The sequence below is a fragment of the Rana temporaria genome, chromosome 1 (assembly GCF_905171775.1).
Source record: "Rana temporaria chromosome 1, aRanTem1.1, whole genome shotgun sequence".
NCBI lineage: Eukaryota > Metazoa > Chordata > Amphibia > Anura > Ranidae > Rana > Rana temporaria.
The window spans coordinates 76,202,430-76,219,072 of NC_053489.1; the positions used below are offsets into that span (position 1 = coordinate 76,202,430).

Here is a 16,643-nt window from a genome sequence, read left to right on the forward strand (position 1 = left end):
TCCCGTTGATGCAACCCAGTGCGCATGCGCAGAATCACGTCGAAACTACTCCCTTAGATATGTCGAATCACTGCCTACGACGTTAACGTAAACTACGCCCAGCCCTATTCACGTACTACTACGTAAACGACGTAAAATACGACGGCTGTTCCCTGGTCCATACCTTTGCATGAGTTGCGCCTCATAGATGGGGAATAACTATACGCCGGACGTAAGCCTTACGCAAACCGCGTATATTATACGCCGGGCGCAACTACGTTCGTGAATCGACGTATCTCCCTCATTTGCATATTTGCAATGAGGCGGCCAGAGTAAATATGCGCCCACGATACGCCGACATAGGAAAGTTACGTCGGTTGGAAGAAGCCTATTTTCAGGCGTATCTAGTTCTGTGGGCACGGTGCACAGATACGACGGCGCATAGTTACACTTACGCGGCGTATCTCGAGATACGTCGGCGTAAGTGATTTGTGAATCCGGGCCTAGATGTTCACAAGATATTTAAGGGGGGGGGTTTTCTTTTTTTTTTGGTAGGGAGAGAAGGCTCACTTGTAATAAACACAAAAGTAAGTAGACAAAATGCACATACTTAAAGTTGCACGGGAAGTATAACAAATAGACCGATAGGGTCGAGCACACTAGATGATCACAATATTAAAACATCTAAGGAGGGGTTGGGGGGGTTCTTTTTTTGGGGGAATCTATAGCGTCGGGACAAGATGGGAGAGGAATAAAAGGGTAGAGGAGGAGAAAACACCCCCCACAAGAAAGTGAATATATGGAATGTAAGATAGTTTGTTTAAATGTTAAATGTAATGAATTTTATATGTAAAGAAAATCTTTAATAAAAGTTGAATTATCAAAAAAATGAGGCTAAACTAGAGCTAAGTTCCTTCTATTGGCTTTGCGACGAGTTTAATTCCAAGCATATCCCGTGAATAACAACAATTGACTCATCAGAGAGGGACACGTTTTATGTGATATAAACAGCAGAAATGTGCACATGTCATTTAAACACCTAATTCACATAGATTTTCACAGTGTGAACACCCCATTTTAGGTGTTAACATTGCATATAGCAGTTATGTTAAAGGGACAATGTGGAAATACTTGAAATGATCTCAGCGTCACAAGAATAAAGGACTGAGTATTGTGAGATAATGAAATTTGCTATAAGCAGGAAATTAAGGGCATCAGGTCTGATTTGATTTGGTCAGGTCTGAATCTTTATAAATGAATATTGTATATCGCCCGGCACTCTCTTTAGCCAGATTTAAACTATAACATGATCAGTTCCAAACCTTATTTTTGTATTATAGTACAGGGATTATTTAAAGATTTTGAATGCTACATATAAATAAGATTTAAAGGGTAAACCCAAACAATGAACTTCTTTATGATTTCCCTTTTTGAATATTAAATAGGCCATTGAAAGTTTTTTTGCTATATATGTTTGATAAATTCAAAACCCAAAAATGTTTGTTGATCATGTCAGAAATTCAAAGAGTAATTAGTCCTTCCTGTTCTTACCTGGGGACTACAAAATTAAGATTAGCCTTTATGTTGTGGAATTATAAAACTGTGTGGGTCTGAGTAGTTTAGTAAGAGAAAAAAACATTGGCCTTTACAACCACTTTTAGGGCCTCATGCACACTAAGTGGTTAGCCGCCATGCATGGAATCCTGCAGGTTTTATGTGGGCAGAAGGCACAGGCAGACCGCCCAGCTCTGCTGCTGGTAGTTGGTAAAACTCTATTGCCGGGTACACACGAGAGGATTTATCCGTGGATACGGTCCTCCGGACCGTTTCCGCGGATAAATCCTCTAAGGATTTGGTTCCGATGGAGTGTACATACCATCGGATCGAAATCCGCGCCGAATTCCCATCGCAATGACGTGTCGCGCCGTCGCCGCGATGATGACGCGGCGACGTGCGCGACGCTGTCATATAAGGAATTCCACGCATGCGTCGAATCATTACGACGCATGCGAGGGATGGGTTCGGACGGATCGATCCGGTGAGTCTGTACAGACCACCGGATCGATCCGCTGGAGCCGATTCCAGCGGATAGATTTCTTAGCATGCTAAGAAATTTTTATCCGCTGGAAATCGGTCGGCCCGAAATATATCCGAGGATAAATATCCACTGGATCGTACACACCAGCGGATCTATCCGCTGAAACCGATCCGCGGATCAATTTCAGCGGATCGATCCTCTCGTGTGTACGGGGCCTAAGAGAGGTTGAAAGCTGCTGCAGCTGGAAGGTGCACCAAATGGTACTAACGTTTAGAGCTGTATGTGGCCAGAGATGATTGCCCAAACCACAAGTGGTCTGCGTTGTAGGCTTGTGTCCCTGGACTCCCACTGACCTAACCGTAAGTACCATTCAATGAACCATCTAGCTCTATCCTGCCACAGAAGCTTTCATGCTCTCATAGAGTTTTACAGGCTGTGGTGCCAGACAGTGTGCATGTGCCTTAAACCCACAGTAAATTGGTTGGGATCTTATGCACAGGGCTGTCTTAATAGCATCATGAGCCCCTGGGTAAAGGAATGCACTGGGGCCCCTACCAGCCTACCCCAATTTATGCACCTACTCTCAAGAAAATAGAAATTTTAAGAAAGAAATAATTGATACAGTTAAACATGTATTTAATAGTACTTTCCATAAACAATAAGAAAACATGCCATAAATCAAAGACTAATCAACACAATAGGCATAGTATAAGGGGGTGCAGGTGGCAGGAGGATTTGACATAACTTCCTGTTTCTTTCAGTCAAAAGACAGGAAGCAATAAAACCTGTCTGTAAGACCCCATTACCCTCTAAAGGCAGCCAGGGACCCCCAAGGTGACTTTCTGGGCTTGCATTTCACCTATTTATGGGGTGGAAGGAATTGGCTACTAACCAATTTAGAAAATAGGACCAATAAACTCAGGGAGAGAGAAATTAAGGGCATGTAATACCGAAAAAGACCAAATTGTAGACTCTATATCACCATTCACGGTCAATACAGAAAAAGGATCTTTAGGGTTCATTCACACCAGATGCACAGGCATGCCTTGATCAATGCATGTCATCGGCACATTAAAATGCAGTATGCCAATGTACATGTGCTTAAATGCGCTCAATGTACACATTGTGCTGTGAATGGACCCTTAGGCCAGACCAGTACTTTGTACTGTTTGGAAAGTAACTCAGTATGCTTACTCCATGAATGAGTCACCAGAACTTCCTGCATTATCCACTAGGGCAACATCTACCTACTCAGCTACTCCAGACACTCTTCAGTAGAAGAAGTTTAACCTCTGGTGCTCCAAACTAGGTAATCGCTTTCCTGTTCAACTTCCCCATAACAAACACTTCAGCAGGACAGCAAGAAGTTTCAGGCCCGGGAGCTCGAGCCTCTGTAGCACAGCCATCCTTTGGACGAGATGAGAAGGCATCCGTGATTGGCGGAACACAGAACAGAGGCGCTACTGGGAAAATTTGTGTTCCGCCAATCACAGGACACGCTGAGAAGACGGCGCGGCTTTGAAATCATGGACGCTCGCAGCAGACGGAGACTGTCAGCGGCCTGCAAAACGTGAGTGATGGCACAGTGGGGGGAAAGTGGGGGCAAATGATGGCACTGTGGGGGCAAGAGATGGCACTGTGGGGGCAAGTAATGTGATGGCACTGTGGGGGCAAGTAATGTGATGGTAAGTAATGTGATGGCACTGTGGGGGCAAGTAATGTGATGGCACTGTGGGGGCATGTAATGTGATGGCACTGTGGGGGCATGTAATGTGATGGTACTGTGGGGGCATGTAATGTGATGGCACAGTGGGGGCATGTAATGTGATGGCACTGTGGGGGCATGTAATGTGATGGCACTGTGGGGGCATGTAATGTGATGGCACTGTGGGGGCAAGTAATGGCACAGTGGGGGCATGTAATGGCACAGTGGGGGCATGTAATGGCATAGTGAGGCTTGAAAAAAGCCTGTTTCTGTCAGCGGTTGTTTCTGTCAGCGGTTGTTCTGGCTAACCCTCAGCTTCCAGAAAGACTAGTAGGAAGGGGGTAGTCTTATACGGCGAGTATATCCCAAAACCAAAATTTTTCCTGGAAAATTAGGGGGTCGTCTTATACGCCGGAAAATACGGTATAAAAAAACTGTATAGTCCAGATAAAGTCCAAATATATATAAATATAGTAATATTGCAGTGACTTATGTGATAAATCCAGACCAAAAACATGCCGATTCAGCAGTAAGTAATTCAAAGACTGCCACCACCACCTCTAGGTGACATGCCTGCTCACCTCTATGAAAGACCTCCAAAGGTCAAATCAAGCCTGGATTTAAAATCCTGAATTATCCTAGATGGCATAATCAGCCATGTCTTGGATCATTGCACCTCTCTCCAAACACCCCGAGAAACATTCTTCAGTATGCCGCTAAAAATGAATCGGAGAAATTCATAGCGCAACACCGCTTGGTATAAATACAGTTTATTTAAATATAGAAATAAGTGCCCACTCACTTTAGATATGTCTTGTATGTGAATGGGCACTTCTTTGGCAGAACTTTGCCATACTGCACAGGTGGGACCCTGTGCTCTAAATCCTGCCTCACTGTTCTACTTTCTGACCCTGTGCTCTACCTATTGACTCTCTGCTCTCCTACCTCCTGACCTCTGCTCTACACTGAGCTTCTGCTCTACTTCCTGACCCTCTGGTCTACCTTTTGCCCCTGTGTTCTATCTCTACCTATCTGCTACCTTTCTTGATCATCTACTCTACCCCTGACCCTCTGCTTTACCTTCTGACATTCTGCTCTACCTTCTGACACCTACTCTACCTCCTAACCCTCTGCTCTTCCTCTTGGCCTTCTGCTCTATCTCCTGACTCCCATTCTACCTCTTGCTCTTCTCTGCTCTACATCTTGCATCTCTGCTCTACTTCCTGTTCCTTTGCTCTACCTCCTGCCCCTCTTATCTGCCTCCTATCCCTCTGTTCTACATCCTGCCTCATTGTCAGCCATGTAAGGGGTCCTATGATACATACTCATTACTGTTACACTCTGTACACTATGCTTTACATTCCATGGTCCAAACTACTGTAACATAGACCTGACCCTTGCACTCTACACTCTGGTGTTGTGTATTATATGGTCCTGACACCTGTATTCTGTATGTCATGTTGTGTATTGCATAGTCCTGACCAGTGGCGGCCTGTCCATAGGGGGCGCCTGGGCGCCGCCCCCCCCTCCTGTTAAAAAAAAGCACAAAAAAAACGGGCCCTTTAAGACATTAAGAATGCCGCCCCCTCTGTCTCTCGCAAATAACATACATTCATGCATTGCATGAATGTATGTTATTGTAGCCAGCTGCCGCTGGTCTATTCAGATGGCCGGACATAGGGTTACCTGAATAACGGCAGCTGGTTGGCTGTGCGGAAATGCCTATCAGAGCCAGCTTTTTTTCCGAGTACAGCCCCTCGGCTCCCGGATGTCTTATCCTCGGAATGTACGGGGGCTGCGTCCCTTGGATAAGGCTGACGGCCGTCTCAATCAGGTTCACCGATTCTGGTTATCGGTAACCTGATTGGCTGAAGCGTCATCGAGGGCGGGAGAGGACATCGAGGGACGTGGGAGCAGAAAGGTAAGTGCATTTTACAGGGCACAGCGGCGACAATGGGCACAGAGGCGACAAAGGGCACAGTGGCATCAATGGGTACAGTGGTGACAAAGGGCACAGTGGCAGCAAAGGGCACAGTGACATGCACAGTGGCAACAATGGGCACAGTGGTGACAATGGGCACAGTGGTGACAATGGGCACAGTGGCAACAATTAAAGGGCACAGTGACATGCACAGTGGCGACAATTAAAGGGCACAGTGGTGACAATTGGCACAGTGGCGACAATTGAGGGGCACAGTGGCTGCGTTTGATGGCATGGCACAGTGGTGACAATTGATGGCACAGTGGCTGTGTTTGATGGCATGGCACAGTGACTGCGTTTGATGGCATGGCACAGTGGCTGCGTTTGATGGCATGGGACAGTGGTGCGAATTGATGGCACAGTGACTGCATTTGATGGTATGGCACAGTGGTGATAATTGATGGCACAGTGACTGCGTTTGATGGCATGGCACAGTGGTGACAATTGATGGCACAGTGGCTGCGTTTGATGGCATGGCACAGTGACTGCGTTTGATGGCATGGCACAGTGGTGCGAATTGATGGCATAGTGACTGCATTTGATGGCATGGCACAGTGGTGATAATTGATGGCACAGTGGCTGCGTTTGATGGCATGGCACAGTGGTGATAATTGATGGCACAGTGGCTGCGTTTGATGGCATGGCACAGTGGTGACAATTGATGGCACAGTGGCTGCGTTTGATGGCATGGCACAGTGACTGCGTTTGATGGCATGGCACAGTGGTGCGAATTGATGGCATAGTGACTGCATTTGATGGCATGGCACAGTGGTGATAATTGATGGCACAGTGGCTGCGTTTGATGGCATGGCACAGTGGTGACAATTGATGGCACAGTGGCTGTGTTTGATGGCATGGCACAGTGGTGACAATTGATGGCACAGTGGCTGCGTTTGATGGCATGGCACAGTGACTGCATTTGATGGCATGGCACAGTGGTGCGAATTGATGGCATAGTGACTGCATTTGATGGCATGGCACAGTGGTGATAATTGATGGCACAGTGGCTGCGTTTGATGGCATGGCACAGTGGTGACAATTGATGGCACAGTGGCTGTGTTTGATGGCATGGTACAGTGGTGACAATTGTTGGCACAGTGGCTGCATTTGATGGCATGGCAGAGTGACTGCGTTTGATGGCATGGCACAGTGGTGCGAATTGATGGCATAGTGACTGCATTTGATGGCATGGCACAGTGGTGACAATTGATGGCACAGTGGCTGAATTTGATGGGCACAGTGAGGCTGCAATATTTTTCTTTTTGTTTGCGCCCCCCCAAAAATTTTGAGCACCAGCCGCCACTGGTCCTGACCAAAGTATTTTCTTTTTTATTTATTTATTTATTTATTTATTTATTTTCATTTATCAACAGTTGTTCATTGCTTTGTAGTTTGAAACTTTTATGAAGTTCCTCTTTAAGGTAGGTTCAGACAAAATATTTGCTCTCTGTGTATATTTACTGTTACTATTATTATTATTTTTTATTGATACTTTCCTTTATGGATTATTTTATAGGTACAAAAACCGCAGACAGTGTACGATGTATACACATACAACAACTGTCCCTGATTTCGAGGGACTGTACCTGATTTGGAACACAGTTCCTTTGTCTCTGTTTCCTCCTCATCTGTCCATCATTTTGGTCTGATCTATATAGTTGTATATAAAATGAACTTTTTATCTTTCAAAAAGTGTTTCACAGTGCTAAACCTTTCATCCAATTTCTAAATTGCTGCATTTGTAAATGTCAAAAGGCAAGTATAAAGGAATAATAGTGGTCTTAAAGCAGCCGACGTTCAATGACGGGAATTCGCCCAGGAAAGCCAAGTGGTTAAGACATACCCAATTTTCAGTGCCACCTTTTCGCCATCCCAAGGTGTCTCTCTTTCCCAACTTCCAAAGTCAGGAGGTATGCAAATATTCTGCAATTTAAGAAGCCCTTTTAGCACCATAACTGACAATACATAACACCTGATGCACTCTATGCAGTGTACAGACCTTTAGGTGATCTGTGCTGCAGAAAACCACAGCACACAGCTCATCAAAGACGTCAGTGTGATTCTGCTGTGGCTACAGTGTAACACTGTTGCTCCCCATGTTAGCAAAGCTGTATTAAATGTAAAGCCTAATGACGCACATAAATAAACCACAAAGTTCCGAATTGCCTGTTCACTATTAAAATAAATCTATAGTAAGAGAAATACAATATGCAGACAGCCATTGTTGATCTCTTCTAAAAATACCTGGCTGCCTCTGGCTTCAATACTTTCTAAGACCTGGAAAAACGTACAGAAAATAATATCATAGCGAAATCAAAACTCCTGTTCTGCATATTTGTCTAAGGACAGAAGTCAGTGGGCCGGATTCAGAACAAAGTTACGCTGGCCTATCTATTGATACGCCGCGTAACTTCTAGGAAGCTCCGGCGTATCTTTTTTCTGTATTCAGAAAACAAGATAAGCCAGAATTTTACTAAGATATGGCCGGCGTAAGTCTCTTACACCGTCGTATCTTAGGGTGCATATTTACGCTGGCCGCTCGGTGGCGCTTCCGTATATTTACGCGTTGAATATGCAAATTAGGTAGATACGCCGATTCAGAAACGTACGTCCGCCCGGCGCATTTTTTTACGTCGTTTACATAAGGCTTTTTCCAGCGTAAAGTTACCCCATATAAAGCAGGGGTAAGTCATGTTAGGTATGGACGTCGGAAACGTACGAACAGCGTCGGATTTTACGTCGTTTGCGTAAGTCGTCCGTGAATGGGGCTGGGCGTAAGTTACGTTCACCTCGTCTAGGCATTGAGCGGGCGTAATTTCATTTGAAAATTCGACGTGATACTGAGCATGCGTGCGCATGCGCCATTCGAAAAAAGCGTCATTTACGTGGGGTCATGATAGTTTAACATAAACACGCCCACTACCAGCCACATTTGAATTAGGCGGGCTTACGCCGACACATTTACACTACGCCGCCGTAACGTAGAGCGCAAGTTCTTTCTGAATACGGAACTTGCGCCCTAAGTTACGGCGGCGTAGTGTATCTGAGATACGCTACGCCCGCCGATAGATACGAAAATGTATCTGAATCCGGCCCAGTGAAGCCTTTAAGCAGTGCATTAGCATTTCCATAAGGACCTCAGCAATGGCAGCATATATATTTCTCTTAGTACAGCTTGTGGTTTCCTTTTTATAAAAAAAAAAATTGAAAATATTAGTTCTGTGTTATTTGATGATTAAAAAAAAATGCAATGTGATGTTAACTTTCATCTACCACTCACATTATACTTTTCTTTCATTGATCTGACTGCTTTAATGTAAGTTACTTTGGCCTTTTTCCCCATAGGTTGTTGCACATGATATGTTTCTGCACTAATTAAGGAGAACATGTACCAGAGAAATATCATACCCCCCAACATTTTGAGATTGGAACACCTACTATCAAACGTATGTAGGCATAAGACACGCCTCCTGCCACAACCCCTTAAAGGAGAAATAACGGAGGGAAAAGGTTAATTAAATCCACAAGGGCTTTTTTTACCACTATTATTCCTATATATTGGCTTTTAAAATTTACAAATGCAGCAATTTAGAATTTGGATGAAAGGTTTAGCACTGGGAAACACTTTTTGAAAGATAAAAAGTGCATTTTATACACAGCTATATAGATCAGACCAAAATGAGGGACAAATAAAGGGGAAAGAGGGACAAAGGGACATTGCTCCAAATCAGGGACAGTCCCTCGAACTCAGGGACAGTTGGGAGCTATGGAAATATGAATGTTAACACCACTGATCCTCTTCTTTGGCCTAGGTCCACAATAGTGCTGCTGCAAAATCATGCGTCTTTCAGAATGTTTTTGTAGCACATTTTTTCACGAGTTTTTGATGCAGTTTCATGTTTCATGTGTGTTTTTTTGTAGGAGGAGACTGGTTGTTAAGCGTAAAACCTGCCACATATGAATGTACATGCATTTTTAATATGCTCCCTTTGAAGTCTATGGGCCAAAAACTTAGCATGCTGCGCCAAAAGAAGCACCTGCACCTTTAAAAAAAATCGCACTGCACCATGTAGCATTGATATGAACAGGCACCATAGAGAATAATGTGATTTTCAATGCTGTGCACATCAGTGTGATGTCAGACACAGGAGAAATCATAACTTGAAGCTCCACAAGATGTGCTTTAAAACTGAACACTAGAACTTCCATTATATTAATTTGGTGCCCATTCATACCAGAGCCAATGCCGCATACAAAAGACCGTTATTCATGTCATAAAAAAAAACGTTGTTTTTCTTGACGTGATCCCTCTTAAGCCTGCCTTGGATACATACGATCGTGATAAAAAATGCTCGAGCAAAGCGCGGTGACGTACAACATGTACGACGGCACTATAAATGGGAAGTTTTATTCGAATGGCGCCACCCTTTGGGCTGATTATGCTAATTTCCCGTCTCATAACTTGCTTCTGAGCATCCGTTTTTTTTTCTCCCTCGTTAAAGCGCACACACGACCGTTTTTCACGACGAGAAAAACGACAATGTGTAAAATCACAAGAAAAAATAGAGCAGGTTCTAAATTTTTAATGGCCATTCTTCTCGTCGAGGAAAATGCTCTGGAGCCTACACACGACCGTTTTTCACGACCAATTTAAAAAATTGCATTTTTCTTGTCATGAAAAACGGTGGTGTGTACAGGGCATAAGTGTCGCTTGAAGCATGAAGCTCGTCACTCAAAAAAGTACATGAGCTTCTTGTGGGGCATAGCCATGCATTTTGGCCCCAACAGACTTCAACTAGAATGTCTAAAAAATTTGTGAAAATTACAAAATCATATGCAATGCATATGTTTTCTTGACTAGTAACAAACTTTCCATTGTAAAAAAAAAAAAGAAAAACTCTCAAGTCTAATGTTGCAGTGCATTTTAAAATTTTGCAGAAACATGATTTCCTATAGGTCACGTTTCACATTTTCAACCAGTATGTTTTATAGAAAGGGTCAGGGACTTTTTTGCCCGTATCAGGTTGTGTTTTTGGATCCATAAACTTCATTGGAAATGAAGAAATACATAAAAAATGCAGTGCTTGCATTTTTGATGTGTTTCTGCTGCATTTTTGCAGGCTTCTCCAGAATGACAACAGACACATCCCAAAAACACAAAAAAGTTGGAAAAATTTGCCAAAACACATGTGAAAAAAAACACAAACTGTACTGGGAAAACACATCAATTGCAACCTGCATAGTTGTGAAACTAACTTAAATCACAAGTAAAAAAAAGATCATAAAAATTATCAAAGATGCTCAGCTCAAGTGTGAATGGGTCAAGGTCTGGGCTCTCTATGGCTTTTTAGTAGGTGTACAGGCACTTGCTTTGCTTTAGCATGTAGCCAATGGCCTCAGATGGCATTACGTGTTTCAGGTCAAGTATTGAAGCAATTCAGCAGAACGGCCAGACAACTGTATTTTCAGATGGAAAGGTTTATCAATGGCAGCCTTCATATTTCCCTCAGTGCAAGTTTCCTTTAACCACTTGCATACTGGGCACATGTACCCCCTTCCTGCCCAGGCGAAATTTTCGGCTTTTAGCATTGTCACGCTTTAAATGACAATTGCGCGGAAGTGCGACGTGGCTCCCAAACAAAATTGACGTCCTTTTTTTCCCACAAATAGAGCTTTCTTTTGGTGGTATTTGATCATCTCTGCGATTTTTATTTTTTGCGCTATAAACAAAAATAGAGCGACCAAAATTTTTTTTTTACTTTTTGCTATAATAAATATCCAATTAAAAAAATAATAATTGGATAGTCTCAGTTTAGGCCGAAACTTATTCTTCTACATATTTTTGGTAAAAAAAAAAAAAATTGCAATAAGCGTATAGTGATTGGTTTGCGCAAACTTTATAGTGCCTACAAAATAGGGGATAGAATTATGATTTTATTTTTTATTTTTATTTTTTTACTAGTAATGGTGGCGATCTGTGATTTTTGTCAGGACTGCGATATTATGGCGGACACATCGGACACTTTTGACACAGTTTTGGGACCATTCACATTTATACAGCGAACAGTGCTATAAATATGCACTGATTACTGTATAAATGTGACTGGCAGGGAAGGGGTTAACACTAGGGGACGAGGAAGGGGTTAATGTGTGCCCTGCAAGGTGATTCTTACTGTGGGGGGAAGGGACTGACTGGGGGAGGTGACCGATGGTTGTCCCTAGGTACAAGGGACACACCATCGGTCTCCTCTCCCTAACAGGACATGGATCTCTGTGTTTACACACAGGGGGCCAGATTCACAGACAATTACGTTACTCTGCGGCGGCGTAACGTATCCCATTTACGCTACACCGCCGCAGGTTTACAGCGTAAGTGCCCGATTCACAAAGCTCTTACCTGTAAACTTGCGGCGGTGTAACGTAAATGCGCTCGGCGCAAGCCCGCCTAATTCAAATGGGACGGGCACCATTTAAATTAGGCGCGTTCCCACGCTGAACATTTTGCGCATGCTCCGTTAGGAAATTTCCCGAAGTGCATTGCGCAAAATTACGGCGCCCCGATGTTTTTTTTAAATGCGACATGCGTTACGGCGTTTCTTATTCCTGGACATCTTACGCAAAAAAAAAAAAACGAAATTTGACGCGGGAACGACGGCCATACTTTAACATGGCTGTTTTAAAGATAAGCCATGTTAAAGCAGGTGTAACTTTGCGACGGGTAAAAACGACTAGCGACGACGTACGGGATTGCGACGAACGCGTGGATCTTCGTGGATCGCCGTAACTAGTCATTTGCATATTCTACGCCGACCGCAATGGAATCGCCACCTAGCGGCCGGCATAGAATTGCATCCTAAGATCCGACAGTGTAAGTCAATTACACCTGTCGGATCTTATGGCTATCAATGCGTAACTGATTCTATGAATCAGGCGCATAGTTAGGATGTGCGGATCACAGAGATACGACGGCGTATCAGGAGATACGCCGTCGTATCTCTTCTGTGAATCTGGCCCAGAGATCCATGTCCCTGTCTCTGAGATTGCCGATCGCGGGTGCCTGGCGGACATCGCGGCCGCCAGGCACGTGCTGGGGCACCTGAGTGACGCGGTGGCTGGAGGCCGTATATAGACGGCCTCCCAGCATTTTAGAGCCACATTGTGGCCGTAAAAACTCGTCGGGCGGGTGGGAAGTGGTTAAAAATATCCAATACTGCATACTGTATAATGATAGTATTTATACAACTCAAGTAGAGGTAGAGATAGTCAAATAGAGGAGAACTCCAGTGGATGGTTCTTTGCTTTGTCCTCTCTACACTGCTGGAATCTGATGGTTTTGGGGAGGTGTCCATCATTAGGCTTAGTGGGCAGTACAGTGGCTTAGTGGTTAGCATGCCTGCTTTCCAGGACTTGGGAAGTAACTTGGGATGAATCCCAACCATCACACTATCTGCATGTGGTTCCATGTTTGCATAGGTTCCCTCTGGATACTCTGGTTTCTTCCCACATTCCAAAGACCTGTTAGTAGGTTTATTAGCTCCTGTCTAAAATGGCCCTAATACTGTATATGTATATGAGGGAGGAACCTTAGGTTGTTAGGGAAGGAACTGTTGTGAATGAATAGTATGAAAAGTGCTGTGTAAATTACCAGCACTATAAAAAAATACTTATAATAAAATTATAAAATTCACACATCCTTTCAATTACTTTTGTTTGTGACACAAAGACCTTTTTTGCATTAGATTATTTTACCTCTTCATTTTTTTTACAACTCATGGTATTTGTGGTGCAGATGCCTCTATAACAGTGTATTGGTATACCATTTAAAATGAATGGAACTACAGTTTGCCTGTTACCATGCGTTGCAGTGTCGCCTGGTAAAATATGTATTTTACCACACATAATGCTACACAATAGTGTGAACGGTGCCTCATTTGTTCTGGAAATGATTGGCACCAAAATTAAATTTATAATAGTACACAGGCTAAAATGCCCCTGAAATTAAAGTGACAATAAACCAAAATGTATTATATTGCAATTTACCAATCATTAGACGAAGTGGCTGCATTAGTTTTTTTTTTGTAGGCTGTTTTCACCTGGTGATCTGGCCAGTTGCACACCTCTAGTATTATGCCTCGTTTCCACTGAGTGGATCGGTTCGGTACGGTTCGGTATGGTACGCTATTTTGGGTGTTTCCATTATGAAAGTGTGCCATAAAACCAAACCGTACCGGACCATTCTGGGTCCTGCTTTAGATGTGGGGCCATAGAAAATGGAACGGTTCCATTAGGGCGGAGATGCAATACATTCCACTGATTGGTGGACGCGCTAGGCATTTTTTCTAAATCCTGTATGGTCCCTGACGATTTGCAGTGGAAACGCTCACGAGAATAGACCGGTCCATTCTAACTGTTCCAAATTTACTGACCTGAACCGTTCCGTTCAATGGAAACTAGGCATTAGACTGCCTGCACGCTCTATGATGAAGGAGCAATAGATACATCTTTGGACAGCAGAATTGTCAATCTGTGGGGGCATTTTAGACTAGCACAGGGGTCTCCAAACTTTCTAAACAAAGGGCGAGTTTTCTGTTCTTCAGAATTCAGGGGAGTTGGAGTGTAGCCAATGGGAGTAGAAAGTGTCCTGGCATCAATGGGGATAAACAGCGCTCCATCTTTCGTATTAGGGGGAGAAATGGTGCCCCATCATTGGTGTCAATGAGAGAAATAGTGCCCTATCATTGGTGTCAGTGAGAGGAATAGTGCCCTATCATTGGTGTCAGTGAGAGGAATAGTGCCCTATCATTGGTGTCAGTGAGAGGAATAGTGCCCTATCATTGGTGTCAGTGAGAGGAATAGTGCCCTATCATTGGTGTCAGTGAGAGGAATAGTGCCCTATCATTGGTGTCAGTGAGAGGAATAGTGCCCTATCATTGGTGTCAGTGAGAGGAATAGTGCCCTATCATTGGTGTCAGTGAGAGGAATAGTGCCCTATCATTGGTGTCAGTGAGAGGAATAGTGCCGTATCATTGGTGTCAGTGGGAGGAATGGTAACATATCATTTGTGTCAGTGGAAAGAATATTGCTCCAGCAGTGTCAGTGGGAGGAATACTGCCCCAAAGGCCAAATAAGGGCAAGCAAAGGGCAGAATCTGGCCCCTGGAACAGAGTTTGGAGACCCCTGGACTAGCATATGGACTTGACTAACAAATTGAAGCCAAATTCCAGCTAACATTTTATAAGCAGTTAAAGCAACTGTTTTTTTTAATTGGGAATAAAAGTTGTCATGAATAAATAAAACTGACCATTGTAAGCACCCCTGTCAGTGGTAAATATTTTGTCTCCACCCTCTAATTTTTATATTTGCGGGACAGCTTGCTCTGTTGATAAACAACAGACTTACTAGCAGGATCACCAGATGAAAATAAAGGAAAGAAAGCCTAAAAAAGAAAAAGAATGCAGCCGTCATATCTGAGAATTAAGTAAAATAAAAGTATATATAATAATAATAAATATAATAAATGTTTTCTTTTGGGTTTAATACCGCTTTGAACATGCCTGGAATGTACATAGATCTATCCTTAAACTAAGTTAGAAGACAATAAAATGTTGCTCTTTTGAGCAATTTGCTAAATAAAAAATATGCAATTGATCAATTATATCTAATCATCTGTAGAATCAAGGATGAATGAATGACTTGTATAGCGCTACTCATGCGAACTGAATCGCCTCTGGGACTCTGGGAAAATGTAATTAAAATAACCCAAATGTTTTATCATTCGCTTACAAAATGAGCTCGATTAGGTAATCGTAACAAACAACAGTAGAGCCCATGTTATACTTAGTTACCAGGATTTGCTAAATGTTATTTATTGCCTGCTTAAGATTATAATAAAATGTTGTGAATTAGTATTTAATCATTGGTATTTAATTGCTGACATTTTGTGAATAAAAAGATAACACTACGCAGAATATAAATAGCTTGATTACCTCGGCAGACGCCAAATTCATCTCCGAAATCATCTTCTTCCGTAAAAAACTGGCAAGTCAGTCCAGGACCACATTTAACTCCATCCATGCCAGACACAGTCCTGTAACAGGTTTCTCCAGCGGCTGCGGCACACACCCTGCAGCACCCACAGTCGTCCAGCACGGTCCTCTTACATCTTACGGTACTCTTGCATTCGTTGCCGTCGCAGCGATCTGGACAATCCACGGCGTACTGGGAACTCCGAGAAGTGCCAAAGTGCATGTTAATCAGCAGAGAGGCAACAAAGATGCAACACTTCATATCTGCAGACAGAATGGACTTTGTAGTTTTGGACACCGAGCTGCACTGACAGCCTCTGGATGTGGACAGGAATGAATCCAAAGTAGTAGCTGAGCATCAATCTCCAAATTTAGCAGCTTTATACATTGTCTTCCCACAGGCTTGTCAATCGTCAGCTTCCTCAATCCGGCCGTGCTGTCCTACTGCCAGCCTCCCTGCTTTTTACTTCACAAAATCCAGGATGGAGGTTGGATTAACAGGCTGCTGCCATCCAGGAACTGAAAAGCATGTGCTGATGTCATTTGTTATGTTTAGATTTTTTTTTTTAGGTTTTCTTTTCTTTTTCGGGAGAACAATAATCTCTCTATCCATATGCAATGACTAAGGATGTCTGCGAGGAGAGAGAATAGACAGAGCATATTCTGTTTTGTGAGGCTGATCATTTCCAAACATGCATGATGCAGACATTAAAGAGCGGTCAAATTCTTTTTATAATAAAGTAGGGCTGTGGAAATTAACTATTAATTCCTCGATTAATCTTTAATTTTTTTGATCGATCAAAATCCTTTTGATTGGTACTCACCTCTCCGCCGGCTTCCGGGCCTTTAGGGAGTTCCGTCGGAGATCCGGTGACGTCACGGACACCAGCAGGGCTTTCCATGTCCATCTGAAGG

General features: G+C 43.3%; 1 protein-coding gene across 1 annotated transcript in view; it reads right to left on the minus strand.

The window, feature by feature from the left end:
- Positions 1–16,356, minus strand: part of ESM1 (endothelial cell specific molecule 1) — a 54,933-nt gene extending 38,577 nt beyond the window's left edge. Inside the window, exon 1 of the mRNA XM_040339367.1 lies at positions 15,690–16,356. Within this exon, the coding sequence (XP_040195301.1) occupies positions 15,690–15,990 (301 nt within the window). The 5' untranslated portion in view covers positions 15,991–16,356. The remainder of the gene's footprint in view (positions 1–15,689) is intronic.
- Between the last annotated feature and the right edge of the window lie 287 nt (positions 16,357–16,643).